The sequence below is a fragment of the Rattus norvegicus genome, chromosome 1 (genome assembly GCF_021556685.1).
Source record: "Rattus norvegicus strain SHRSP/BbbUtx chromosome 1, alternate assembly SHRSP_T2T, whole genome shotgun sequence".
NCBI lineage: Eukaryota > Metazoa > Chordata > Mammalia > Rodentia > Muridae > Rattus > Rattus norvegicus.
The window spans coordinates 95,434,406-95,461,814 of NC_141534.1; the positions used below are offsets into that span (position 1 = coordinate 95,434,406).

The following is a 27,409-nucleotide window of genomic DNA, read 5'->3' on the forward strand; positions in this document are numbered from 1 at the left end:
CTCATTCCCCACACAGAACTCACATCTATTCCCACAAGAGTGGCCCAAAGGATAGGTCTATCCACTGAACAACCAGATCCAAGATGGAAACACACCTGTTCTGCCTTTGAAAATGGACTGAGGGTAGAGTACCCTGGGCTCAGTCCGGTCTCCTTTGACCTCTATGACACTATGCTCCCACCTTCTACAGATGGCCCAGAAGCCCAGAGAAGTGTAGAGGGGGCTATGTGATCTTTAACCGTCCGAAACACTGCATTTCCTCAGGGATGCAAGAGATATTTCAAGCACCCAGTCCAAATAGTGGGGCTCAGAGGCTGGGATAGGGCACAAAGAGAAACGTGAGTTTAGAAAAATGGTACATACACACACCAGATATCTTGGCTAGGCAGATTGAGTAGTGTCCCTTCCACCTTGTGTTCAGAGAGAACAACTATTTCCACATAGATAGAGAAGCCCTACACTTCCACACATTGAAAGCTGAGTCTTGGCTCTAATGGCCTCTCCCTCCTTCCCCAACCTCTTGTTTCAAGCTACCTACTGGAACTAGTTAAGCCAACTTTCCAAGACTTTCCAAAGTGGCCTAAAAGAACAAAATTCCAAAGTTCCAACAGTGTCAGGCCTGATACTGCTTCCTGCCCATCACAAGTGTTGCAAAGCTCACCAACCTCTTGAGGCTGCACTGGGCTTAGCTTCCTGACTGTCACCATGGAAAACAACTCCACCTGCACCAGGGCAGAGCATCTAGCCCGTGCAACCTGAGGACGACCATGGTCCTAGGCAGTGGCGATGACTTTTTTTGTCACCCTGGTCTTCAACAGCACCTTCCCAGCAGCCACACACAATAAGTAAACCAGCAAGCCAAGCTTGAATATGGTCGGGTTCACTAACCATCCACTCCAGCATCAACCAGGCCACTAGGTTTTTCCTTGTATAAACTCAAGCTGCTTTGCCCAGGTGATGCATCCTCCACGTCCAGATCTGTCTTTTATTCTCTAGCAATAGCAACCCAAACAAAGTAGGAAGGTTTGGGTCTCAAAGGGACTGAGGGAACCCTCGAAGCCACACACCCAGACCCACTCACTGGAGACCCAGCTGGAGATCATTTATAAGGGTAGTAACCCTGACATCTAAGATCCTTTCCGAACCCAAGGGGGCATCATCAAGGGTGCTGCACAAATACTCAGGCAACATGTCTAAACACTTTCCTCCTTTTCAGGACCTAAGCTCTAAGGGTTAGAGCTTACCTAGAACCCATCACTGGAACAAGATTTGGTGGCACAGTGAGCATACCCAGGGTCCTGGACCCATTCTCAGCACTGGTGTGTATGTGCATGTGTTGATTTAACTGTTTTAAAGCTATGATTAGGATTATACATGCATGCACGCAAACACACACACACACACACACACACACACACACACACACACACACACACACACACACACACAGGATATGAACCACAGGAAGCTTCCACGGCTTTCTTGTTTAATGCTCACACTTCCTTCTAAGGCTATTAGGAGGGGCATACTAACTGTATCCGGAACACACTGCATTCTCTTCAGAGGCCATCCAGAAAGTAGACTATGCAAAGCATGAAAGGAGATACCACATTATAGCCCCATCTGGGTGACTGCCTGCCTGTGGTTTGTCTGGAATTCCAAGGCGCGGGCACTTCCCCGATCTTCTCATGGCTGCTTCTACATAGATGGTCCGTCAGCTTGCATGTGTTGCACTGATGTCCTGAAACAGGGCTACCCTGAGTTTATTTTTGTTGCTTTCATTTCACGGCTGTGTCTGTGCCTCTGTTAGACTCCCAGCCAGGGAGAAAATGACAAGATGTGAAGCTTGTCCTCTGCTCAGAGACAATCCAGACGGCTCCTGGAGGCACATGGACGATTAATGACATAAGGATGCCAGCTCACTGGCACTGGGGAGTCTTCTGAAATGCCTTCTGCGGAAGCAGCGGACCTATCAGTCTAGCCCTGTGTCGGGTCCCATCCTTCCTAGTGAAGGAGGGAGAAGCTGCCTCCTACTTCACTAGGAGAGCTGCCGGTTACACAGAGCACCCAAGAGGGAGCGTTCAGAAAGGGCTGTCTGTCCCTGAAAAAGCAGCAGTCTGAGGAGAAAAACTAGTAACTGTATGTTTTTATTTTTTTTTTTAATTAGAAAAACTAAATCTGAGACACACACTTTTTTTTGTCATCCTTCTTTCCTTTCTTTTGGGGGGTTGACAGGGTTTCTGTGTAGCCCTGACTGTCCTGGAATTTACTTTGTAGACTAGGCTGGCCTCAAACTCAAAGAGATCCACCTGCCTCTGCCTCCTATTCTGGGATTAAAGATGTGCCTTACCATGCTAATTTAAGACCCTATAAAGACTGACATATTCCCACCTCATCCCGCTCCCCCTAATACATGTATATACCACCCCAGGCCAGATGTTTGTTGGTGTCAACTATAGCAGTGGTTCTGGACCTTCCCAATGTTTTGACTTGTTAATACAGTTGCTCAAATTATGGTGACCCCCACACATAAAATTATTTCTCTGCTACTTCACAACTGTAATTTTGCTGTTATGAATCATAATGTAGATGAATATCTGATATGCGTGCGACTCCTGTGAAAGGTCAGTTTGAGATATCCATGAGCTCGCTCAAGCACACACACACACACACACACACACACACACACACACACACACACACACACACACACACACACACAGAGTCAAGATCGACTGGTTGAGTACTATGGACCTAGAACGATGACATCATCCAAGTTTTGGGTCCTTGGCAAGGATCACAAATATTGTTCACACTGAGTTTCCTGCAAGGGCTCTGAAGACAGGAAACCAGCCCTGTACCTCAGTTCCTTGCCTGATCTGAGCCATCCTGTCAGGGCAAAACAAAGACTTTGGTTTTTCCCTTAAACACACACACACACACACACACACACACACACACACACACACACACACACACACTTTGCCTGTACTTTTAATGAGCACCTTAATTACAAGCTAAAGAATTAGATACATTTACAGATGACCTCATGCTTGCTGTAATTAGCAATGTGAAAAGAGCTGGCACATCCCTATGCTGGTTCTAACCTACCCCATTCCCCAGTTAAGGTTAATTAGGAAGCTTGACCTCCCAAAACAAGTTGCTCTGGTCCAGACAGCCCTCCCTCCCCCCCAGAGAGGATTGGCCTTTCCTCTCCTTAGTCCAAAATGGATAGGACTTCAGAAGGGTTTGACTTGCCTGGGGTAATGATGCAGGAGAGGTGACAGATTTCTGAGGGGCCCCACTCTGAACAGTGACAAGTTTTAATTAACACTGAAGATAATTTAACCCTGGCACAGTAAAGGGTAAGAAAACCACTCATCTCAGAGGCAAGTGTTTGGATGTGCATGGTTCCCATGCTCGTTCCCACTGCACTAAGTTTGTCCTTAGTGTTCTGATGTGCAAACCCCGCGCTGAAGGTGCGGCTGACTCAGGCTGTTACTTTTTCTGTGCTAGAGGAGTGTCAACAGCCTGGTTTGGAAAGTGCGAGCAGGGTGGCCCTCCCTCAGGGTCCAGCCTGCTGCCAACAACAGGAGCTCCTGAGAGTGGATGTGCCCATACAGCCACCCCCCACCCCCAGCCCACAGTCAGTTGTCACTCTGCTGTAACATTTTCCAAATTTGCTGTGGGCCTGCGCCCTGTTAGGGGAGAGGCTGGGAGGCGGACATTCTCCTCATTCTTTTGCCTTATTAGGTTGTGGATTTGATTGCTTTGGGGGGGATAGGGGCTAAGTTGAGGAATGGCATCAGGAAGTGACCCCTGGAAGGGGGGGGCTGAGAAGGAAGAAGGGAGATGAGCAGCAGCCATGAGGTTTTTGGGTTTTTTTTTTGGGGGGGGAGGTGCTAAGCCCCCTGGAACCCCTAGCTGGGGTTGATGGGTTTGAAGTAGGTTGAACATAGGCTCCGGTGTACCTTGTGGCCCTGTGTGACAGTCTTTCTGAGCAGTTTCTTGGGCATTATCAGTGGGAAACTTTCCTGTTTCTACATCCCTTAGAAGAAATAGCTGCTCACTACAAACGAGCATGGGGGGAGGTGTGCTTCTCATATGAGGTCATAGGAAGCTTTGTGTTTTTTTGTTTTTTTTGTTTTTTGCTTTGAAGAAGGGACTGGAGGGAAACCTGGGGAAAAGACCCAGTTGACAGCAACCTTGGCAAGCTGTGGCACTGGTCATGGGGAAGTCTTGCTGATACTGTCTGTAGCTCATCTAACACAAAACTGCTCAGGACTCAACTTCGAAACAAGCAGCCACCTCCCAGATAATGAGGTCCAGATGGACACAGAGAGGGCTAGGCCATGCCACTTGTGGCCCAGTGTGTTTCACCACGTGATGGAGGGTGCTCATCTGAAGGCAGGGTTTAGGCTCTAGAGCTCCCTGAGGGAGAACTAACGGGAAGGGAGTGATGCTGGGTCTTTTCCTGTGTTGTCCATGTCAACAGCACTTTCAAACCCTGAAACTTAACCCCTGATCCCTGCCCAAGGGCAAATAGCAGAAAAGCAGGAGTGGGTGTAGAGTCCAGTTCTAATTTCTCCCAAGAAAAGCTCTGAAGCACCCCCTGCCACCCACACATTTCACTGCCTCCTACTTGATGCAAGGATAAAGTGTGGACTGGGGCATCCAAAGAGCCTACCCACAGGGATTCACCTTAGCGCTGCTTTCCAGGGTGCAAACGCTGGGGTGAGTACCATCAGGGCTGCTTGTGTCTAGTGAGGAACTAAGAGTAATCAACCAAGCACCTGCCAGCCAGCATCCCTCCCCACAGGAGTCAGGGTCCATCAATAAATATTTTCTTCCTGGGTGCATGTGTGTATATGTGTGTATATATATATATATATATATATATGTGTGTGTGTGTGTGTGTGTGTGTGTGTGTGTGTGTGTGTGTGTGTGTATATTCAATATATAACACAGGCTAGCACTGAACTTGGGAAACCCCTGTGTCTACCTCACAAGTGCTGGGATTACAGCCATTATTCCTGGTTCATGCAAAAGTATTTTGCAACTTATGCCCCAGGAATTTCTTTTCAAAATGGGGGTTAAACAATATATTCCCCAACTACAAGCATGAATCTCAGGACCCCATTTGACAGAACAGTGGCCTCCCTAACTTCTCTGCCTTTCATGAAAGGGAGAAAGGGTACTTCATATAAAGACTGTCAGGCAGCTTTGACCACCTGCCTGAATAGGGAGAAAAGAAAACAAACTGGTTATGTTTCTCCATCCTCTGGACCTAATGACACCAGGCTACAGTGACTATCTCAAAGCAGGTAACATGCACCACCTTCCCAACCCCTACTGGCTCGCCCCACAACAAACCTATCAATCCCAGGTAGAGGAAGAGGAGGAGACAGCACTACCAGGTAACTGCAGCCCTCTCTGCTTGAATGGAGCTTTAGTCTGGGCTTCATGCATCATCTGCAGAGGGCAAGTTGCCACTTGGACAAAGGCACAGCTAGTGACGCTAGTCTTTCATCTCACAGAGGCCAGAATACCGCCCAAAAATGTTGATTTATAAAGCTCATCAAGGGCACTGCAGTGTCTGAGTCACAGTTGGCCATGAACAACTGAATAAGGAAGGCATTTAAAAACACAACAAAATAAAAACAAACAAACAAACAAACAAACAAACAAACAAACACTAAATCAGGTGTTTCCTGGGATGGGATCTCTTCGATTCCATAAGCCAGCTCTATTACTGGGACCTGGAAGTTTAGCCTGGCAGTAAAAATAACTAAGTGCTGCTTCTGGGCACTGCAGGGGCAATAAATATATGAGAACACTCCACAGGTCAGCTGCCAGAAACAAGCCTCACTGATCTTGGAGATCATCAGACAGAACGGCAGTAACTAGGGCTATGTGGCCATCTACACCAAGTGGCAGTGTGTGGCCTTGCATATGATGTGGAGATGGTACTGGATGTGTCCCCATTAGGTTTGTTTGTTTGTTTGTTTGTTTGTTTGTTTTTGAGACAGGGCCTCTCTGTGTAGCCCCAACTGTCCTGGAACTCACTCAGTACTCGTGGCTGGCCTTGAACTCAGAGATCTAGCATGCCCAGCTTCCTGTCCTGTTTGAACTGGAGTTAGAGTCTCATATAGTCCACCAAGAAGCTGAGGATGACCTTCGACTTCTAATTTTCCCAGTCCTCCTAAGCTCAGGGATCCCAGGTGTTCGCTAACTTGCTCAGGTTCTCCGAACCCTGTGAAGGATGACTACAAGTTCGAAGCCTGCCCCAGCTACAGAGTGAGTTCTAGAATACAGTTAGGCTAGCTGTCTAAAAATCAAAGGCACCCAGAGCAGATCCCTACCTGGATTTGGCCACTTACAACATTCTACCTGTAAAAAATAAGAGGCCCCCACATGGTCTTGAATTCAGAGGCTAGGGTCTTGTTACTCAGAGGGCTCCCAACACAGCTGAGCTAAAGACTCAAGGCACCCACCTCTAACACCTGGAGATCCCACATAGACAATATTCACCAGGGGAAGCACTATTCAAAAGCAGCAGCTATGTAGTAGGTCCCTCCTCCAACTTTGCCTCCACGCCCCAAACCTGTCCACAGCTGTGGTGCACAGCCCCATCCCCACACTCACCTCCTTTATGAAAACTTCCATGGCTGACCCGCCTGTCCTTTGCCACCCCTCTCCTCTCCCAGGACACAGCTAGAGCACTGTGGACTTGTCGGTGTGCAGTTTAGTGGCCTTCTGAGTCTCATGTAGCTTCACTCGCTACCCAGATCCGCTGTGAGCTCCAAGAGCATGGGCCCGGTCTCCGGTTTCTCTCATACCCCAAAGGCCCTGCATGGAGCTCCACTCAGCAGAGAGGCCCAGCAAGGGCTGTTGTTCAGCCCTGGCGGTCATGTTTCTACCTGAGTACTAGACTCCAGGGCCCACAGAGCCCCAACTCAAGTTACACAAGAAGCTGGTTGGCTGTAAAACACAAACCTACTCTGCAGCAGGTGGCCCTCGTTCTGCTACCTAAGTGGCCACTTTGAAGAAACCTTCCTCCACTTTACAGTTTAATGGAAACACAGCTTCCCTCCCAAAGACTTTTCTATGTACAGCAGTAACCTGGAACAGGTTCAGCTGAACATAAATGCATAGTAAACCACCCACCATGGAAACTAGCTGTAGCCCGCATGAGGGGGAGCACACAATGGACTCTGACACACTTGCCCTTCGCTGCACCCTTTTTGTCCACTGAGTCAAGTTTATCATGAAGTTTCTTTTCACACTTGAAGGGATGAAGATATTCTCTCTCCCTCCCCCCCCTCCTACCATGCCATATAGCTACTGAAAGATTTAGTAAGTCACATGGGTACTCTGCTGACAGCAAACCCTGCAGCACCATCATCTTCCTGCCTGAAGCAGCGGCTGCCTGCCCACTAAGGCAGACTTGATTCCACTGCTCCGCTAGCCTCTGCTCACAGGAGATGTTTGCTCTATCTAGGATCTCTGCAGGGCAGGGTGAACCCAAACCCACACTCAGAGTATACAGGAGCCTACCTTCTCCCTCTGATACAGTGTGCACAAAGCAAGAGTGTTCACCAAGAGTGCAAGCGCTCTCCCCCCCTCCCTCCAGGGAGTAAAAGCCGCACAACTAGTCTGACAAGCTGAGTCTTCAAATACAGAGAGCCATGGGCACAATGAGACTACATTGTCCGGCACTGACTTCCTGGCTTCCAACAGGATACAAATGGCAAAAGTGCAGAGATGCAATCACCAAGCCTCCCTCCTCCTGGGAACTGGAGTCGTCCTAGACCCACCTGAGCAGAGGGACAGGAAGAGATAGAGTGGGTGGGAGAGAGGGGAGGGCCTAGTAGAGCTCTGCTAAAACTGAGGCTCTACAGACTTGCAAGGTGGGTAAAACAAGGTGACTGTTGATGACCCGATCCCCAGAATCCATAGAGTGGGGAGCTAGGTCCAGGACAGCCAGGGCTACACCACGCAGAGAAACCCTGTCTTGAAAAAACAAAAAATAAAACTAGCCAGACTTCTGACAGGGTGTGGTGACGTGCCTGATTCCTAGCAGCTAAGAGGTGGAGGTAAGAGTGGATGGCAGTGAGACACTGTCTCCAAAGCCGACAGTAGCAACAACACGCAGGCTTCAAAGGGGCACTGGACGCTCTGTGGCGTCTCACGGGTATAAACGGTCTCTTGATGAAATCGGGGATGGGAAGGGGGTTGGACCTGCCCATGAGGTAAAAGTTAGGTGCAGTCATACTACAAAGCACGAGCACACAGTGCTGTAAAACTCCAGACTCCATAGCCACCCAGGCTCTAATCAAACACAGGTGCCTACTGCAGCGACCATCAGAGTTAATTGAAGCCTTTGTTTGCTTTACTGCAGTGCAGTTTGGGGATTCCCACTTTAGAAGTCAGTTCTAGTCTGGATCATGCAAGGAGCCCAGGAAGAAAAGGCTGCAATGTCCAGGTTCCTCGCCACCTTATCAGCACTTCAGGAGACTGAGATTGCTGGGCCAAGTGGACTCTGACACCCTGGCCTTCTTCCACGATAGGTTACAGCTAAACCACTCACTTCAGAGCCCTTCTCTCCAGCCCCAGAACTATTACCAACCTCCAATCTCCCGTAAAGTTTAGTAAGGAGCGTAAGGCGGAGAGAGAGACCCATGCCTTTGCTCCACTCTGGCCTGTATCAGTTCACCTCACTGCTACACTGATTACTGAGCTAAACACAACCATTTTCATGTCCTTTCTAAGACAGTCTCTTTTAGTGCAGGCTCACTTGAACTTAGGATCCTTCTGTCTCAAACTCCCCAATGCCTGGATTACAGATGTGTGTTATTCAACCCAGTCCACGGTCCCACTGCTGCACATGTACTCTGAGGATAAAATCTACTTCAGAGGACCATGTGCTGACAGTCCACAGTATACCAGAGCAAAATGCTAGCTGCCATTGGTTTACAGCACATAATACAACCTGAAGTTATCTTGTTTACTGTGTGTGTCCACACTAACCTGTGCAGGCACATGTAGAGGCCAGAGGCTGACATTGTCATGTCTTCCTCGATTGCTTCTCTGCCTGTTTTTCTGGTGTGTCTATGCGTGTGTGTACACCTCATGTCCCAGAGGCCAGAAGAGGGTGTTGAATTTCCTGGAACTGGAGTTATAGGCCATTCTGAACTGCCTAGTGAGCACTGGAAACCAAATGCTGGTCCTCTACAAGAGAAGTTCAAGCTCTTGGCCAAGGCTGTATCTCTGGCCTTATTTTTGAGGCAGGGTCTCTCAGTCAAACTGAAAGTTGCTGCTCTGACTACATTGGCCAGCCAGCCAGCCTTCCAAATCTGCCTGTCTCCCTGCACACATGTAACTCATGGTTCTGTTCATATGTTGCCATGCCTGGCTTTTACATGTGTGCTAGGGACCCTAAATCAGGTCCTCATACTTGTACAGTGAGCACTTTGCTCACCGAATCATCTCCCCTGGTCCCCACCTTCCTTAGGTACATGTGTAGTGTCACCCTCCCCACCAACCCCCAAGGCTTCTGGGAAGATACAGCATGAGACGGAAGACGACCTGCATTTTTTGGTCCTCCAACTTCCTTAGTGGTCACACACCAATCCCAAAACAGTCCCCAGAGGCCCTGGACTCTTGACAAAACTGAACCCATTAGAGACTGAACTGCCACTCCTCAGAAATCTCATTTTCCAACTATGCTTGGAATGTTTGATAGGAACAGAAATTTATTTTTAGGCAAGGAAAGTTGTCCCCTAAGCTAACCCTACAGTCTTCAAGCAGGCCGTATTTGGCAAGGGTTGCCTTGGTCTTGTTTATCAAAAGGCCCAGAATTTGCTCAAGTCTACGGTAGCTGCTCAGGGAATACAGTGGCCTGTGGGTTTGCTATCCTTACAGTCAGAGTCTTGCGGTTCTCCTCTGCTGCAGTAGAAACCAAGTGTCCCTTCCACACCTTCCCCAGTTTGGGGTCAAGGTCCATTAACCAGGCACCCAGAAAGCGTTCAGAGTTATCAGTGTACTGAATGTTTTCCCATCAGTTGACCCCATCACTGAGTTTTGAAAGCTGAGCATAGTGGTCTACAATACCAGCCGAGACAGAGGGATCACCAAGTGTCAGAGGCCAGTCTTGACTAGGTGGCAACTGACCGGTCAGGGTTTTGTATCCTACTTTCTCAAAGTGAGGAGGAAAGGTCGACATGCTAGGGATGTGGCACAGTGGTAGTCTGCAGAACACCCACAAGGCCCTGGATCTAATCTCTAGTATAAAAAAAAAGTTTAAAAAGTGGCCAACGGGCTGGGGATTTAGCTCAGTGGTAGAGCGCTTGCCTAGCAAGTGCAAGGCCCAGGGTTTGGTCCTCAGCTCCAGGAAGAAAAAAAAAATTAAAAAAAAAAAAATGTGGCCAAAGCAGGTGGGTGTATTGGGAGTGGGGGTGTCTCCACACATCTTTAATCCCAAACACTTGGAAAGCAGGGGCAGCCAGATCTGAGTTCTGCGTCATCCTGATCCACATAGTGAGTTCCAAGCTAGTTAGGACTATACAGTGAGACCCTGTCTGAAAAGAAGGGAAAGGGAAAAGTGACTAAGAAGGCCCTCCCCTCATTGATGTAGGTATTTCCTGACCACCCCACCAAGAACCATAGGACTAGATGACTAAAGCCAACATCTCTGAAAAAGACGTCTCGATACAGGCCGTTCTGTTTTACAGAAAGTCAAATCTACCACAGTCTTGGCAGCACAACTCAAATGATAAAAAAAAAAAAAAAAGGGAACTGCCTCACAACCGTGGTGATGTTTACTGTCTGGACACCTTCCAGGACTTGAAAATCTGAATCATGACTGGTTCACAGACAGCCTGCAAGAAGGGCCAATTCATCAGACTGCCCTTGAACCAGCCTGGCAAGTCACTGCTTCCAGACATTTTCAATTTTGAAACTGGGTTTACTTCATAGGCCCAAACTAGAAGACTATGTTAAGTCTTAAAGTTAAAAAAAGAAAAGAAAGGAAAAAAAAGAACAAAGAAAGCCCAGCCTTTCCCAAAGCAAGCCATGTCTGCAGCAGCCCGGGCCACATTTCTCTAAAGTATCTTAGTTTCATTAGGAGTTTAACGAGCCATGTGTCTTGAAGGAAAGGACAGGGGTGTTCTCAGAGCTGGATAGATGTGGAATTTGTGATTTTTTAATAGTGTTCTTTATTTGCTCTTGGGGTCTGATGAGAACTTTAGAATTTTTAATTTGTGTTTGTAAAAACAGGCAAAAGATGAAGACATATAGAAGGGGGGCAGGTAGTAGCTCAGGGGTAAAATTGTTCCCTAACGCATGTGAGGTCCTGGGTTCCACCCCCAGCACTGAGACAACAAAAGGCCACATAGCTGAAATTCCAACTCTAAAAGCCTAGAGAAAAAGACCCTAGAGTGGCTACAAAGCCACCAGCTGCTGTGCATATATCCCTTATCAATGAAGTAGGCTGGCCCAACTTCTCTTCTTGTCAGAGAACAGAGCCACCCATACCCTTCTGGGCATGGCCACTGTGCAAGACATGTGTGCATCTTTTCTGCCCAGGGGCCCCTGCGTTGGGTGCAGCACTCCCCCAAATAGTAAGCAGACTGGGTTTCCATGGTGAGAGCAATTAAATACCTTCTATTCACATCAGTTAGTCAGACAAGAGTGCTAATGTGCTTAACGTGCTAATCTACGCGCGCACGCACGCACGCACGCGCACACACACACAGAGAAAGAGAGAGAGAGAGAGAGAGAGAGAGAGAGAGAGAGAGAGAGAGGGAGCGAGCCCTGATAACACTGACTGAAGACAGTTTCCAGGACTGCCTTTGTCCTTTAGCGATCAAAAAAGGCCTGTCATCTGGATACCTGAACAGAAGACTACAATGCCTAACGTCTCTTCCTGCCTGAGACACTCCCTCGAGCAACCCTGTCCAGTCATCCTTTTGTCCTCCCCTTACCCCTTAGATGCTGAATCATATGCAAGCTTCCTTCCGCAATGTTGTCTAACCTCAAATTGGCTTCCTCTACTAAGGTGGGGAGTGGGGTACACATTTCAGTGGTTGCTGCCCCTAACTCTGGAGTGATGTTAGAGACATTCTTATAACTTCACTCTAGAGGGGCTGGAGAGATGGCTCAGTGGTTAAGAACACTGACTGCTCTTCCAGAGGTCCTGAGTTCAATTCCCAGTAACCACATGGTGGCTCACAGCCATCTGTAATGGGATCTGATGTCCTCTTCTGGTGTGTCTGAAGACAGCTACAGTGTACTCACATAGATGAAATAAATCTTTAAAAACAAAACAAAACAAAAAAACCCTGCACTCTAGAGGAACTGCCCTCTATGTGTGTTGTGTGTTATGTGAGACTTGGGAGAAGAGGTAAGAAGACGGGCTGCCTCCAATCCACCCACTATGAAAAACCCACTAGAAAGCCAATGACAGACATCATTCAGCCCCACACCTTTGAGGGAAAAGTTGAAGAAGGATAAAACAAACCACAATGTCGCCTTTCTTTCTGTCTGCAGCAGACACACACATGCTATTGTGCTGCTGGGGCCCCCATTCAGTCATTGCAACACCATCACAAGGATATTTCCCAAGATGACTTCACGATGCCTCGGCAGTAACAGCCACTTCCAACTACTACTGTCCCATGTCCATGGTTTCACTACAAGACAAAGAATCTGTTCTGCTCCAGTATTCAGAAGGAAAACATTTTGGTAACGCCACAGGAGCGCACCAGTCTCCCTGTTCGGCAGGAAAGAGTGTGCTTTATTCACGGCAGTGCAGTCTTCCAGCACGCAAGTCTAAGAGACCTGAGCCTTGGAGAAGGACCATCGTGCAGCACGTGCCGGCTCACTCTGGTGTTTACAGTACAGTCTGGAGTGGTAATGTGGACCTGTAACCCTAGCACCCAGAAAGCAGACCCAGGAGTGTGGGTGAGGCCCTCCTGGTTTATGTATCATAAGCCTGTCTCAGATCAGGAGGGGTCTAGAGGTGTGGTTTGGTGGTGATAAGCTTGCATAGTAAGTGCCACGTCCTGGGTTCCAGTCCCAGCATGGCATAAACTGGGCACAGTGGCCCCTGCATGTAACACCAGGACAAGAGAGGGAAGTAGAGGCAGGCGGTCTGAGTTTATCCTCAGCTACATATGGAATTTGGCAAAGCCTGGGCTACATCAGAGACTATCCCAAGGATGAATCAAGTATCATCCAATCCTGAGCAAATCTCGTGGGCATTCAAGGGACTGAATATTCCTGGGTGAGTCACTGCTCTGCCCACTTCCGGATATGTTTCTAGGGTCAGATGAGATAGTTTTGAGTGTGGCAGGCACAAGAGATGTTCAGGATTGTCCTTCACAGACCTTCCGTGGAGCCTTGACCCACAAAGCGGTTAGTCTCTTCAAGTCGGTCAGCAGTTAACTTGGTGATCTCAGGGAAGATCTCTTGTCACATGGGTCTTCAGTACCCACCAGCACACACCACTCTCTGAACAGGGGGAGCTGGCCTTAGGCCAGCACCTTTGGCAGGAATAGGACCCCACTAAAACTTAACATTCTTTTGTTCTCCATGAATTTATTTTTACAGCTTCCTTTTATGTATGGCCAGGGAAACCAAATCTGTCAGGCACCAGATTTCCCCTTTTTACAAAGGCTTTTAGTGTGAGGCATGGTGGTGCATGCTTTTAATCCTAGGATTCAAGAGGCAGAAGCAGGTGGATCTCTGTGAATTCCAGCACAACTAGGGCTGCACAGTTAGGCCCTGTCTCTAAAAAATTAGAAGTGGTCTACGGAGCCCAGGCTGGCCATAAGCTCAGCAGTAGCTGAGGATGACTCAACTCTTTCTCCCTCTGCCCCACCTCCCAAGTACTGGGATTACAGGCATGTGCCATCCATCATGTCCAATATTTAATTTGGTTTTAAAACCTAAAAAATTTCAAGTTGACTTCAGGATATTTACTAAGTATGTAAGATAAACAAGGGTATGGAAGAGTTTAGGAAACTGATCAAGTGGCGAGACTATCTGAGTCAGTTTCTTCATGCACACCAGCACGTTACCTAACTATTGGTTGGGGATGGGTGGTTGAGAGGTCATTACAAGAATAGAAGAGCAAGTACAACTGGTGGCAAACACTAAGTCTCAGTAGGTCAGTCTACAGCTTTTCAGGTAACATTTCAATACATCATAGCTAGGAAAATGGCCACTGGCCATGGCCTCCCCAGTAACTGTGGCTCAAACTAGCTACTGAGAATTTTCTGTGGGCAATCTGCTAGGTACAAGAGAGAAGGATGTGGGGAGAGAGCAGGGGGAAACAAAAAAAAAAAAAAAAAAAAAAAAAGCACACAACCAAAGGAGGCACAGCATCAAGATAAATGTCTCAGGGACTTTCTAATCAATTCAGGTGGACTGCTCCTGGGCTAAAATCCCCAAGCACTCAGGCTTGTTCATCTATACAGAGATGCTGCTTTCTGTCAGAATCCCTTTCTGTCAGATGGTTTGGGCCACCTGGTCTTTAGAAAGAGGCTACAACTGACAATGGTTGTTTCCTCTTTCTTTTTTCTTTTTTTTTTTTTTAAAGATTTATTTATTTACTTTATGTATGTGAGTATACTGTAGCTGTCTTCAGACACACCAGAAGAGGGCATCAGATCTCATTACAGATGGTTGTGAGCTACCATGTGGTTGCTGGGAATTGAACTCAGGACCTCTGGAAAAGCAGTCAGTGCTCTTAACCACTGAGCCATCTCTCCAGCCCGGTTGTTTCTCTTTCATTCAATGACTTTAGACTCTAGATATCTGGGCAACAGACTGAAATGTTACTCATGAATCTTCTTTAAGTGTTAAGAGCTGGTCTGCCACTTTCAGATACTTTGTAACAAATCCCGACACCTATATTGCAACACTGTAACTCTGTTTCCTTTGATGTTTTAACATAACTAAAAGGACTCTAATCTTGAGCTCTCAAACTACCCAGTATAAAGGCTTCTTTCACTGGTCCAGGAAAGATTTTTTTTTTAAAACCTGCTTTCATCTCTCCTTTAATAGGTCAGTGTCTCAGTTACCTTGGCCACTGAATTGCCAACTTGCTATATCACTAGCCTCTTATTTCCATGAGAAAGGGAGAGGAAAAAAATCATGTAACATGAGTGTTTTTGTTATTCTGTAAAACTAAACACATAAATAAAGGCAACAGAAGGAAACTGAGGGAAGGGAGCTGAATGCTGAGAACAGAGCCAGGGAGCGCAAAGGAAATAAGGATAAGCAGGTGGACATTCAGCAAGGACAGGCAAGCAGGGCTGGGAGATCAACCTCTTGATATTTGGGCTATTCAGAAAACCTGAATGAGTGGGACTACAGCAAACAGCTGTTAGCTCATTTCCCCCCTCAAGATGCCAACAAAGCAATTTAAAAAATAAGAAAGGTCTGGTTAAAAGTTTGTGTAATGTCCAGCATGCTATAAATCAGTACGGCAAAAGCCTAGAGTGTTCATCTCAACAGGCTCAAATTCCTTGGGCATTCCCAAAGTGATGCTTTTTTGGCTCCCTCCTCCTAGCTGTCATCTACTAGACAGCGCTGCCAGATAACCTGTACTGCACACTCACTCAACTCTGGAAAGGCCGCTGTCTGGCCAAAGTCAGCAGTAAGCAGAGAGCATGCTGAAATGACAGAACTCTCCTTACCTGTCTGTTAGGTTTAGACTTGGAATTCAAAACTAGGCCCTGCTCCCAGGCAGGGTGATGAAGTGAATAAGTGTGAGGATACATTTTAATTGACCTCCCTGCTAGCCTCTCCCTTGGACAGGAAGATAGCATCACACCCTCACTTGCTGGTGGGCTTTTTGTTGCAGTTTATGTAAGACAGGGTCTTACTAAATGGCCTTAACAGGCCTGAAAGTCTATGTAAAAACCCTAACCAGCCTTGAATTCACTTATAATCCTCCTGACTCTGCTTCTAGGGGGCTGATACTACAAACCTGTGCCGCCATGTTCAGCTAGAGTCTTAATAACTCTGGCTTGCCTTGAATGTTAGGTTACCCAGGCTGGCCTCTAACTCTCAGTGATCCTCCTGCCTCAGGATACAAAATTCTGGACCATTCCACTCCTGGGTCATTCGGTTTTTTGTCTGTTTGTTTGGGGGGTCCCTACTAACACTTTCACCCAACTTTCCCCACAAGGCCAAGCAATTGGCTGCAATTAAATGAAAGCTTCTAGCATGACTTTCATTCAACTGGAGGATGAGTCAGTTCCTGCTTCCAAAGACACCACCCAGTTGGTCTCAGAAGCTGGACCCAGAGAGGGTGTTTTTCACAAGGTAAAAGGCAACGCCCCTCCCCAACACATACCTTGGACTGCCTAGGATTAGGTGAAGTGGCAGATGCCACTCCAGGGCCACAACCAGATCGCAGTTCTCAAGTGTGAAGAAACCTTACCCTTCCAGCAATTTCCCCCCAGCAACTTTTTATTTCTTCTTCCTGATTTTTGAAATAAAGGTCTCCCCATATTTGCTCATGCTGGAAGACCCTGAACTCGAGATCTGCCTGACTCAAGATCTTGAGTGCTGGGCTTCCAGGAGAACACCACACATTTTCCAGGAGGGTGGGAGGAACAGGATGCTGGCGGCTGAGGTACTTCTTCCTCTCTTCTCCCAAGAGGGCACACACACAGTATATACTCACCCAGCTCACAGACTTCTCTGGTTTCCAGAGGACAACCCAGCCTGGCTACATTTTTTTTTTTTTTTTGTAAGTATGTTATTTAATTTTGAAAGCTGCTAAGGAGCTGTTAGTCTTAGCCAGCTCCTTAGAGGGGAGCAATTAGAGTAATGGAGCAAAATACCAGATGGCTACTTTGGGTCCTTCATCATCAATCCAAAAGAAAAATGGGGGTAGGGGAGGAATGACTTACAGAAAAACAAAACACTATCAGAGCTTTCAAATAATTAACTCACATTTAATACAGCACGAGCCAAAGGTCAGGGTCTAAACACTGAGGTCTGCAGACAATGGCGTGCCAATGAACACTCAAGCTCAGAACAAGGCATTTCCTCTACCTGTGAGACCTTTAGGGGGTAACTCTTGCCCTTCCACAAGAGCAGGAGATGTTCCGGAAGTCACTTTAGGAAAGTGGTCTTCAGTCACATTATCCTAAGGGTTAGTTAGGTCTGATTAGCATTTGGATGGGACAAACTAGGAAAGGCAACTGGGGACTCTTAATTGCTCAAGAATTTGTTTACAGGCCAGTAGTTCCGTGTTATTCAGAAGGAGGCTGGGGCACATGGATCACCTGAGCCCAGGATTCAGGGAAAACCTGAAAACAAATCTAGACTAAACCAACTATAATGAAATATTTTTTAAAAACTAGCCCAGGGCTGGAGAGATGGTTCAGAGGTTAAGAGCACTGACTGCTCTTCCAGAGGTCCTGAGTTCAATTCCCAGCAACCACATGGTGGCTCACAACATCTATGAATAAAATAAATAAATATTTAAAAAAAAACCAAAGAAAACAAAAAAAAACCTAGCCCAGTCCCTTGTCCTCCCACGATGTTCAAGACTGCCCTGTGAAACACCTGTCGCATAACCTCCTTATCTATAATGCCTCGGGTATAGGGGTATAGCGTGAAGGGCTTCCAGGTAGGACGGACATACTCTTGACTTGAGCTAACTCCTGCTTCAGCTGTTCTGGCCACAGAACTTTAGAGTGTGTGAACAAGACTATCATTCTCCCTGTGGTGGGAATATCTACATGCCTTGGAGAGGCAAGAAAAGCCTGTCATTCACCTTCACAAAAGTTGCACTGGAACATGAGAAAGGCCCAGTCATAAACAAAAAAGGAAAATTCTAGCATTCCTGTTGGGGCCTGGGTTGAGGATTCTTATAAGGAAAAAAAGCACCAACTGGTATATTCCTTTCATAACTCCTCCCCTCATGGCACCAGGAATCTTAGCCTATGCAGGACAGGGTGTAGAGGTGAAGCAATACTTTCCCCCCAAAGAACAGCGAAGTGTAAATATTTGCTGGAGTAGGTTATAAAGCAAGCACACTCGAGCAGGGCCCTTCCAGAGCTGCTGAAGCAACTTTAGAGAACATTGAGAGCCACCCTGTTCCTCGGCCTTTCCTGGCTGGGAAAGAAGGGAACCAGGAAGGAGCCGGGGAAAGTGACACAGGCAGCCATGAGGGCTCTGGTGAGTCCTGGTTCCTGTCCAGGATCTGAACACATACCAGTCTCACCATGCACCCTAAAGAGTGGCATGGAAAAAAGGGGGGACACCAGAGGTTGGTACTTGTGAAAGGAGGATGGTCCCTACTCCTGTTATACAGAGAAAAGGGACGGGGGCATAGCACTTTTCCCTAAAGATCCAAGACACTCTCAAAGTCAACGCTGTGACCCCGTTTCCTTCCAGCTTTCCAAGTCTTTTGGCAACTTTCAACCTTTTCCAATCTCACATGGCCTCGGGGAATAAATAATTGTTGAGATCCAGACTAGATCTCCCCTGCCTTTCAAAATGCACTCGTCTCTCAGCTATCATTCCTCAACTGTTTCACACACCCACTTTTAGGTTAAAAAAAGGTGTAAGATGCCATCCTTACACCACTGCTGACTTCCACCCCATTAGTGACGGCTGAGAGCATACAAGCTGACATTATGATTGAGCCAAGGTTACACCAGGTCCCACCTCAGGCTTCCCAAGTCACAGCGGCTTCTTCCACCATCGACCCTCCAGACTGGGTGCTTGGGCCCAGCCATATAGTAACTTCCCTGCCCCCCCCCGGGGGGGGTGTCTGGGAAATGTCACCAAACCGGCTCTCTCCCATACCCTCAGGGCCCAGCTCCCAAAGTCCCAACTCCATGCACATTCTGTGGGCAGAGTCACCAAAAGCACACTTCTGATCGCCCTAAGAGCAAGGGCTTCATCCAAAAGCCAGTGCCCATCAGTAAGCTACAAATCTGGAAACCCTCGACCTCTAGAACGCGTGAAACCGCTTCTGATTTCAATTTTAAATTGCCACCCTCTTCACACACTTGTGAGCCACCCCCACGCACCCTTCTTTAGCTCTCCCTGCACATCCTCACACCCTCTCTCCCATCACTCCGAGTTTCCTTTTCAACCGCCCCGGCCTCCTCCTCGAACCTCCTCCATACCGTGGCTTCCCTTGTACACTGCCTCCACGCCCCTGAATACCAACGGGAAATACTGCTTTAGTACCCCTTCACCTATCGTCTCCATCAAAAGTACTTACCTACTCTCCCAGGACACTCATTTCTTCCTCAGGCCCTGCATTACCCAGGGCCTTTCTAATCAGACTTCCATTTTCCCAAACTAACCTCCTCCCATTATCCTCCGGCTCCTACTGTTCTCACTCTTATTGAACTATTTTCCCGTGGGCCTGGAACCTTTACTGTTTCACTGCCTCTCCCTTCTTCAAAGCCTCCCCATCAATTCTAATTGTGCCCCTTATCCTCTAACAGCAAGGCACCCTCAATAAACCTCACCCCCTTCACAGACATCTGTTCCTAGGCCCCTAACTTCTGCCCTAAACACCTACCTTCTCAGACCCCTAGTCCCATCGACCATCTTAACACCTAGCCACCTCATACTTCAAGTCCATGTAGACTCCCTGGTCCTCCCTCCCGTCTCAGGATTCCACAATCCTCTCCTTAGTGGCCCTTCTTTATCTTTCCTGATTCTTCATCTCTTCTAGAACCACCCATCCAGCACACACACACACACACACACACACACACACACACACACACACACACACACACACACAGACACGGCTTCCAGCAATTCCAATCTCTTCTTCAGATTCTCTGCACTCCAGACCATCTCCTCCACACAGATTCCCAAACCGCCAAATACTATCCGGGCTCACCAGTTCCCTTCCCGGACCCCATTGCTTGCCTGGGCCCTACCAATGCTTCCTTTGACCCTACAATCTCGCCTTAAAACGCAGTTCCATTTCAACCTCCCGAGTCGTCTTCTCGTTTGCCCCAGTTCCCCGTGTCTCATACCTGGCCGCCACTTCCCCCCTCCCCCTCCAGATTCCCAATTGCTTCTTTAAGCTCTGTAATCCCTCTCCGGGACTCCAAACTCGTTCCCGGACCCGCCAATTGTTTCCTAGGACCCCCTCCAGACCTCCCCTCCCCGCGCAGGACGCCATCCAGCCCGGATCACGGGCCGCGCACCTTGCGCTGCTGCTTCTCCCAGGCCGGGTCCAACAGCAGGTCCCGGTCCCAGTCATCCTCCTGGGCCATGTAGTCGCCCATGCCTCCGCCGCCGCCCGTGCCATTGCCGCCGCTGCTTGGGCCGTACTGGTACGCCTGGTTCGCCGCGTGATAGTCCACCATCCCGCCGCCTTTCGCTAGCCCGCCAGCCGGTCCGCTACCGCTCAGCTCCCGCCCCTATGTCGGAGCCTACGACTCGGCCGCCGCTTCAGCTGCTTTCAGCCCGCCCAAGACTGACGCCTGCGCAGTTCACTCGCCGCGCCTGCGCACTGCGCCGCCACCGCCACCGCCCTCCCGCGCGCGCGCACCTAAAAAGGCGAGCCCGCCCCCGGGTGCTCGGCGCCGGCGCAGAATGCACCTCCGGCCGCCCGCCCAGCGTGGGAGCCCAAGCGCTTCTCTAGCGTGAACGCGCGCGTCAACCCCCCCCCCGGGTGGGCGGGGCCCAATCATGAATGATTCATAAGGCGGGGCTCGTCATCCGGCTTTAACCTGTTTCTCGAGGTGGAATGTGTTCTCATTCAGCCATTCAGACGTAATCAAAATTTATTTGGTGACCTACTATGTACTTAACCGTGTTTTCTGTCTTAGAACTAAAGAAGTCAGAAAAAGTCCCCACCCTTTTGAAACAATATACAATAAACCTTGCACGATGGTACATAAGGGTCTCTGTTTTCAGGCCGCTAAGACTGAAAGCCTGATAACATGTTGGAGCTTGGGTTACACAGGGATACCCGTCTTAAATTAAATAATGGAGCTTAAAACTGGGCATGGTGGTGACACATACCTTAAATTCCCAACTGGAGGTGTGGACAGGATTCAAGGCCAGACTTGGCACACAGCGAGTTTGAGTCTAGCGTGGGATACATGAGGACCCTGTCTAAAAAAAAAATGAAAAAAGAAAAGGAACTCTAGAATGGACTGGATTTATAAAATCTTCAGATGGGCTTCATAGAAAAAGTAGATAGTTAGAGAAACTCTGAAAGATTCACAAAATAGACATCGAGTTAGATTAGATTGGAATAGCTAGCTAGCCGGGGAAGGCAAGGGATCTTTTTGGACTTGTCTATCTTTGTTCACTCAGCAAACACTGAGCCCCTACTATGTGCATCCACTTTCCAACTACAGACGGCATGATAAACCAGGTCAATTATCAAATGACTAAGTTTGTAAGAGAGATGGGCAACGGTAAGAAACATGGAAACCAGGCATGGTGATTTTTTTTTTCTTTTTTCTTTTTTTCGGAGCTGGGGACCGAACCCAGGGCTTTGCGGTTGCTAGGCAAACGCTCTACCACTGAGCCAAATCCCCAACCCCACATGGTGGTGTATTAACCCCAGCACTCAGGAGGCAGAAGCAGGCAGAACTCTGAGTTTGAGGCCAGCCTGGGTTGACAGAGTGAGTTCTAGGACAATCAGGAAAACTCTGTCTGAGGGAGAGAGAGGGAGAGAGAGGGAGAGAGAGGGAGAGAGAGGGAGAGAGAGGGAGAGAGAGGGAGAGAGAGGGAGAGAGAGGGAGAGAGAGAGAGAGAGAGAGAGAGAGAGAGAGAGAGAGAGAAACTCACAGGGCTTCTTAAAAAGAGGTAGTCAGCATCCACCACTCCAACAGCCTTCTTCCTGCCCTCCCACCTCTGTCTCCAGCCCCAGTTTGTTATTGTCATTTGATTTCTTTTAAATTTACATGTATGTATTGTGTGGGGCAGAGGTGCACATGTCACATGTGGAGGTCAGAGTTGATTCAGTGTTTTTACTACCTGGGATCCTAGGGGTCAGGCTCAGGTTGAGCAGCTCCACTGCAAATGGAAGCGTTTGGAGGTGTTGGTTTTGTTTTGTTTGAAACTGGGTCTTAATAAGTAGCCCAGGCCTGCCACCAACTCACTATGTAGGAGATGACCTTTGACCACGAATCTATCTCCTGCTACCTCCTGAACTCTGGTCCCTCCTTTTCTTTTGCTTTCTTTTTTTCCTTTCCCTCCCCTTCTCTGTCTTTTTTTCTCCTAACAGGATCACACTCTTCTACCCTGCCTAGTGTGGAACTCAGAAGAGCCATACACATCCTTAGCAGAGCACTGCTGGGTCAGACACCCGAGTCAGACCACAGCCCTCCCTGCTCAACTCTGAACCTCCTGTGTCTCCACTCTTAGAAGTCAGAAAAGCTGGAAAGGCTGCTGGGTGGGGTTGCTTTTTCCTGGTTTAAACCCGCCCTTCCTTAGTAATTTAGAAAATTTTTATTAGTTGAGACTCAATGTGATGGCTCACATACAGGTAAAGGTCCTGGTGGCCCAGGCTGACAACCATAATTCAATCCCTGAGACACGTAAGGTCAAAGGACCAACCATCTTGCAGAAGTTGTCCTCTGACTCCCACGTATGTCCTTTTACAAAAGGAAACATAATGAATCTAGATATTTAAATACAGAAAATATAATTGCACGGAAGGAATGGGATTCTGCCAGATCCAAAAGAAACTCAGGACAAACGGCTAACTGGGGTGCATATTAGCATACCAAAGGGCACGGAGGCTTCTTAGCTCCAGGATTACCTAAACTCCTCTCAGCCCTCCTCATTCCTATAATCCCGCCCTTGGGCTTGCAAGCCCTTTGCCCTCTTGGCTCTTGGTTCTCTCAACCTCTGTTCTCTGCTTTCTCTCCCTCTGCTCTCTTGCTCTCCTCCCCTCCCCCTCCTCTCATGGCCTGGCTCAGTCTCCTAATCAGGTTTAGTCGACTACTTTCCCTGGGTGCTCGGGACTCTTCCAGGTGCCTCTGGCTGTGCTCTCTCTCAGACCTACAATAAAAACCTCCCCTGGTAGCACATGCCTTTAGTCCCAGCACTGGGGAGGCAGAGGCAGGTGGATTTCTGTGGTGAATTCAAGGCCAGCCTGGTGTACAGAGTGAGTTCCGGGATAGCCAAGGCTGCACAGTGAAATCCTGTTTCAAAAAAGCAAAACAAAACAAAAAGCCCTTTCTCCTCAACCTTACCCTGAGCCTGTCAGATTCAGTTTCCTTATGGCATTTCATCATCCGTGTCCTAGACTTTGATGACTGTATCCACCCGTTAGCCTCCTGTCCTCCCTCTCCCTAATCCCTTCCCAAGTAATTCCCTTTTCTTTTTTTTTTTTTTTTTGGTTTTTTTTTTTTTTTTTTTTGGAGCTGGGGACCGAACCCAGGGCCTTGCGCTTCCTAGGTAAGCGCTCTACCACTGAGCTAAATCCCCAGCCCCAATAATTCCCTTTTCTAATCTCCGAAAGTTTTGTTCCTCTTCCACCACTGGGATCTTGGGTTGGACCTTCACCCTGGGCCATGTTGCCTGCTACCCTCTCTTTTTGTGGAATTTTGTTTTGTTTTCCTCTGAACTGGAGGTTACAGTTAGGGCCTGCTAGGCAAGCTCTCTACCCTTTTTTTTCTTTTTTTTCTTTTTCCCGGAGCTGGAGACCAAACTCAGGGCCTTGTGCTTGCTAGGCAAGCGCTCTACCACTGAGCTAAATCCCCAACCCCTTCTACTCTACCCTTTTTTTTGATTTTGTACTTTGAGATAGAGTTTCACTATGCTGCACACTGGCCCCTGACTTGAGATGCTTCAGTTGCAGTCTCCCAAGGTTCCTGGGATTCCCTCCCCTTCCTTTCTTCCTTCCATGGTGTGTGTGTGGGGTGGGGGGGTGGAGGAGGGGTTGTCAAGACAGGTTTTCTCTATGAAGCCCTGGCAGTTCTGAAACTCACTCTGTAGACCAGGCTGGCCTCAAACTCAGAGATAAGCCTGGGCAGCCTCAGCAGTGCGGGGATTAAAGCTCTACTCCACATATTTTCTTTCAAGTGGAAATTTTATTCTTTATGCCAGCATAGCCTTCAAAATCGTAGGAGAGTATATTTAATAAAACTATGGGGGGTTGGGGATTTCGCTCAGTGGTAGAGCGCTTGCCTAGGAAGCGCAAGGCCCTGGGTTCGGTCCCCAGCTCCGAAAAAAAGAACCAAAAAAAAAAAAAAAAAAAAAAAAAATGGAAGCCCTGGGTTCTCAGTGAGACCCGGGTCCTCCACATCCAGGTCCCTATTTTCCTCTCAGCTTACCTGCCACTCTCCCTAGTGTGCTGGCCTCCTTGCTGTTCCTGCCTCCTGCCCAAATGATCCTAAGCCTCCAAGGCCTTTGCAGCGTGTTATCTGTCTGCTGTACTATCCCCACATTCCTCATCTCCATGACTCAGCCTCCTCTCCTGCAGGTTTCACTCGGCTCCAGAAGGAGCCAGTGGTCCCTGATTGCTTTATATAGAGTTACGTTCTGGGTTGGAAGGGTGGAGGGGTTGGGCTGCGCCTCAGTGGCGCACATGCCTAGAATCCAGTCCTGAAGGTTTCAGAGCATGGCTCAGTAGTTGACCACTTCACTAGAATCCACCAGAGAGGGTCTGGGGGCGTGGCCTACTGACAGAATGCTTGCCTAATCCTGGAGCCTAGGTTCTGTCCAGACAAGACTGCCTCCTGAGCTTTTTTCCATAATACTTTCCACCGTTTCACATCATTGATTCATTGCTGTTCTAGATCCTGTCTGCTTCCTCCCACAAATAGTAACCCACAGGGAGGGAGGGGGCCTTTGTTTCAGATTCTACTCCAGGCCTGGCTTCTGAAGCCATGGCTGGTGGGCAGAGACTTACCAAATCCTAAGGGGAGGAATGAGTAGGCTCAAAACCACAAGCAGAGGTAGGTGTGGTGACTCAAGCCTGTAGCCCCAGCACTTGGGAGGATGGGGCACAAGGAGGTGTTCAAGGTCAAGGTCAGCCTGGGCTACAGGGAGAGTTTGTTTAACAAAACTATGAAACAACAAAAACCCAGAACACTGGTGCAGTTAGGGGGTGGTGGGATGGATCCGCAGGTAGACACTTGATGCCAAGCCCAATGTCTTAGGGTTTTTATTACTGCGATGAGAGGAGACGGTTTATTAACTGTTCATCACCGAAGGAAGTCAGGACAGGAGCTCAAGCAGGGCAGGAACCTGGAGGCAGGAGCTGATGCAGACGCCATGGTGCTCACTGGCTTGCTCCTCATGGCCTGCTCAGCCTGATCTCTTAGAGAACTCTGGACTAACAGCCCAGGGATGGCACCACACACAATGGGCTGGGCCCTCCCTCACTGAGCACTAATTAAGAATATGCCAGTTAATCCCAGGACTCTGGAGGCAGAGGCAAGCGGATCTCTTAGTTCCAGGTCAACCTGGTCTACAAGTCCAGTCCAGGACAACAGCCAGGGCTTTGTTACACAGTGGAACCCTGTCTCAAAAAAAAAAAAAAAAAAAAAGGGGGCTGGGGATTTAGCTCAGTGGTAGAGCGCTTACCTAGGAAGCGCAAGGCCCTGGGTTCGGTCCCCAGCTCCGAAAAAAAGAACCAAAAAAAAAAAAAAAAAAAAAAAAAAAAGACAAACCAAAACCCAAAAATACTATACCTCACAGGCCTGCCTACAACCTGATTTATGGAGACATTTTCTTAATTGAGGCTCCCTCCTCTGAGAGGATTCCAGCTTGTGTCACATTGACATAAAACTATCCGAGACACATCTAACAACCTCAGTTTGATCTCCAAAACCTACGCAGTGGAAGAAGAGAGCTGAGTCCCTCAAGTCATCCTCTCACCCCCCCCCCACACACACACCCCTCACACACGCAGAGGCACGCATGAATGAGTGCATTTTTAAAAATATTTCTCGGGGCTGGGGATTTAGCTCAGTGGTAGAGCGCTTACCTAGGAAGCGCAAGGCCCTGGGTTCGGTCCCCAGCTCCGAAAAAAAAGAACCAAAAAAAAAAAAATATTTCTCTGTGATGTGTGTGCGTTCATGTGTAGATGTGAGTGCAGTAGTTTGTTGGATCCCCCCAAAGCTGGAGTTACAGTAGGTGTGAGCCACCCAGCATGGATACTGGGAAACATACGTGAATCTCTTTACTGATGAGCCATTCCCCAGCCCCTAAGATTATATATATTTAATAATGTATTTTTTTTATATATTCATATGAGGATGTTAACGTGGGGTTTTCAGCAGTAGGACGCTGCTGACTCATGAAGAGCCACAGGTAAGGAAGGACTTCGGCCTGTTGCCTACAGCACAGGAAAGTGGCGTGGGCAAGAGCGTCATAAATGTTACTTCGTTGGGACAATCATTATGACTCCCTAGCAGTGGGATCTGAGCAAAGGAGACAGGTGAGAATTTTACTGAAACCAGAAGAACCCCAGGGAAATGGCTTTTTTTGGGTCGGGGGATCTCAAGTAACCCATTCTGGCCTCAAACTCCCTACTTATCTGAGGATGGCTTTAAACTCCTGATCACCCATCTCTGAAGAGCTAGGTGTGTGCTGCATGCCCAGCTTAGCCCAGGACTCTTTCGATAGGTACAAGTGGCCATCCGTTTTCCCATCCCATTTACCAGGTGGGGAGACACTGAGATTTCCAGTCTAACAGCTCAGAAAGTGGAGGCAGCGGTTTGAATGGTGAGGTTTGCATGACGTGGTCCCTGAGCACTTCCTGACAGACACCATGGTCACAGAGTGGTAGAAACTCCTATATACTTGGGGAGGGAGGGGCTCATGCACCCTCTCTCACTTCCACGAGGGGACTGTTAAGAGTAAGTCCTCTGAGGGTCTCCTGTAAGTACCACAGCTGCTGGTTCTTTGTTAAGATTAAGGTGTGTGAATGTGGGAGTATGTGTACCTACACATACAAGAACCCATATGCATGCCTGGCCCCTCAGAGAACAGAAGGGAGCAGAATGTCCCGGAACCATAGTTATAGAGAATTTTGAGCTGCCATGTGGGTTCTAGGAACTGGACCCAGGTTCTCTATAAGAGCAGCAACTGCTCTTAGTCACTGAGCCGTCTCACCAACCCTAACCTTTTGAGACAGGGTCTTACCACATAGCTGACCTGGAACACGTGTGCCTCTTCCTCCACAGAGCTGAGATTAGAGGAGTGTGCCACCATGCCCGGCACACTACTCTACACTTAGCAATAGTCAGTGTTCCATGACACAGGGTCTCCCTCTGTATTCCAGGCTGATCTTGAATTCAAGCAGTCCTCCCATCTCAGCCTCCAGAATGCCAGGACACTATGGCTGGCTCCTGGGTCCCTTGTTAACACTGTAAGAGGAATGTCTTCCAGATTGGGAGCAGACCGTGGAATGTCAAAGGTGACTGCAGTA

The 27,409-nt window shown here is 48.3% G+C and overlaps 1 protein-coding gene across 7 annotated transcripts in view; it reads right to left on the reverse strand.

Annotated features, from left to right (window-relative positions):
- Actn4 (actinin alpha 4) overlaps window positions 1-24,361 on the reverse strand; it is a 73,033-nt gene extending 48,672 nt beyond the window's left edge. For 5 of the 7 annotated variants that reach the window (XM_087586377.1, XM_087586362.1, XM_087586373.1 and 2 more), the window contains exon 1: window positions 20,211-20,484. In XM_087586377.1, the coding sequence (XP_087442503.1) occupies window positions 20,211-20,372 (162 nt within the window). In that variant the 5' untranslated portion in view covers window positions 20,373-20,484. 7 annotated transcript variants of the gene reach the window in all.
- Window positions 24,362-27,409: the final 3,048 nt, after the last annotated feature.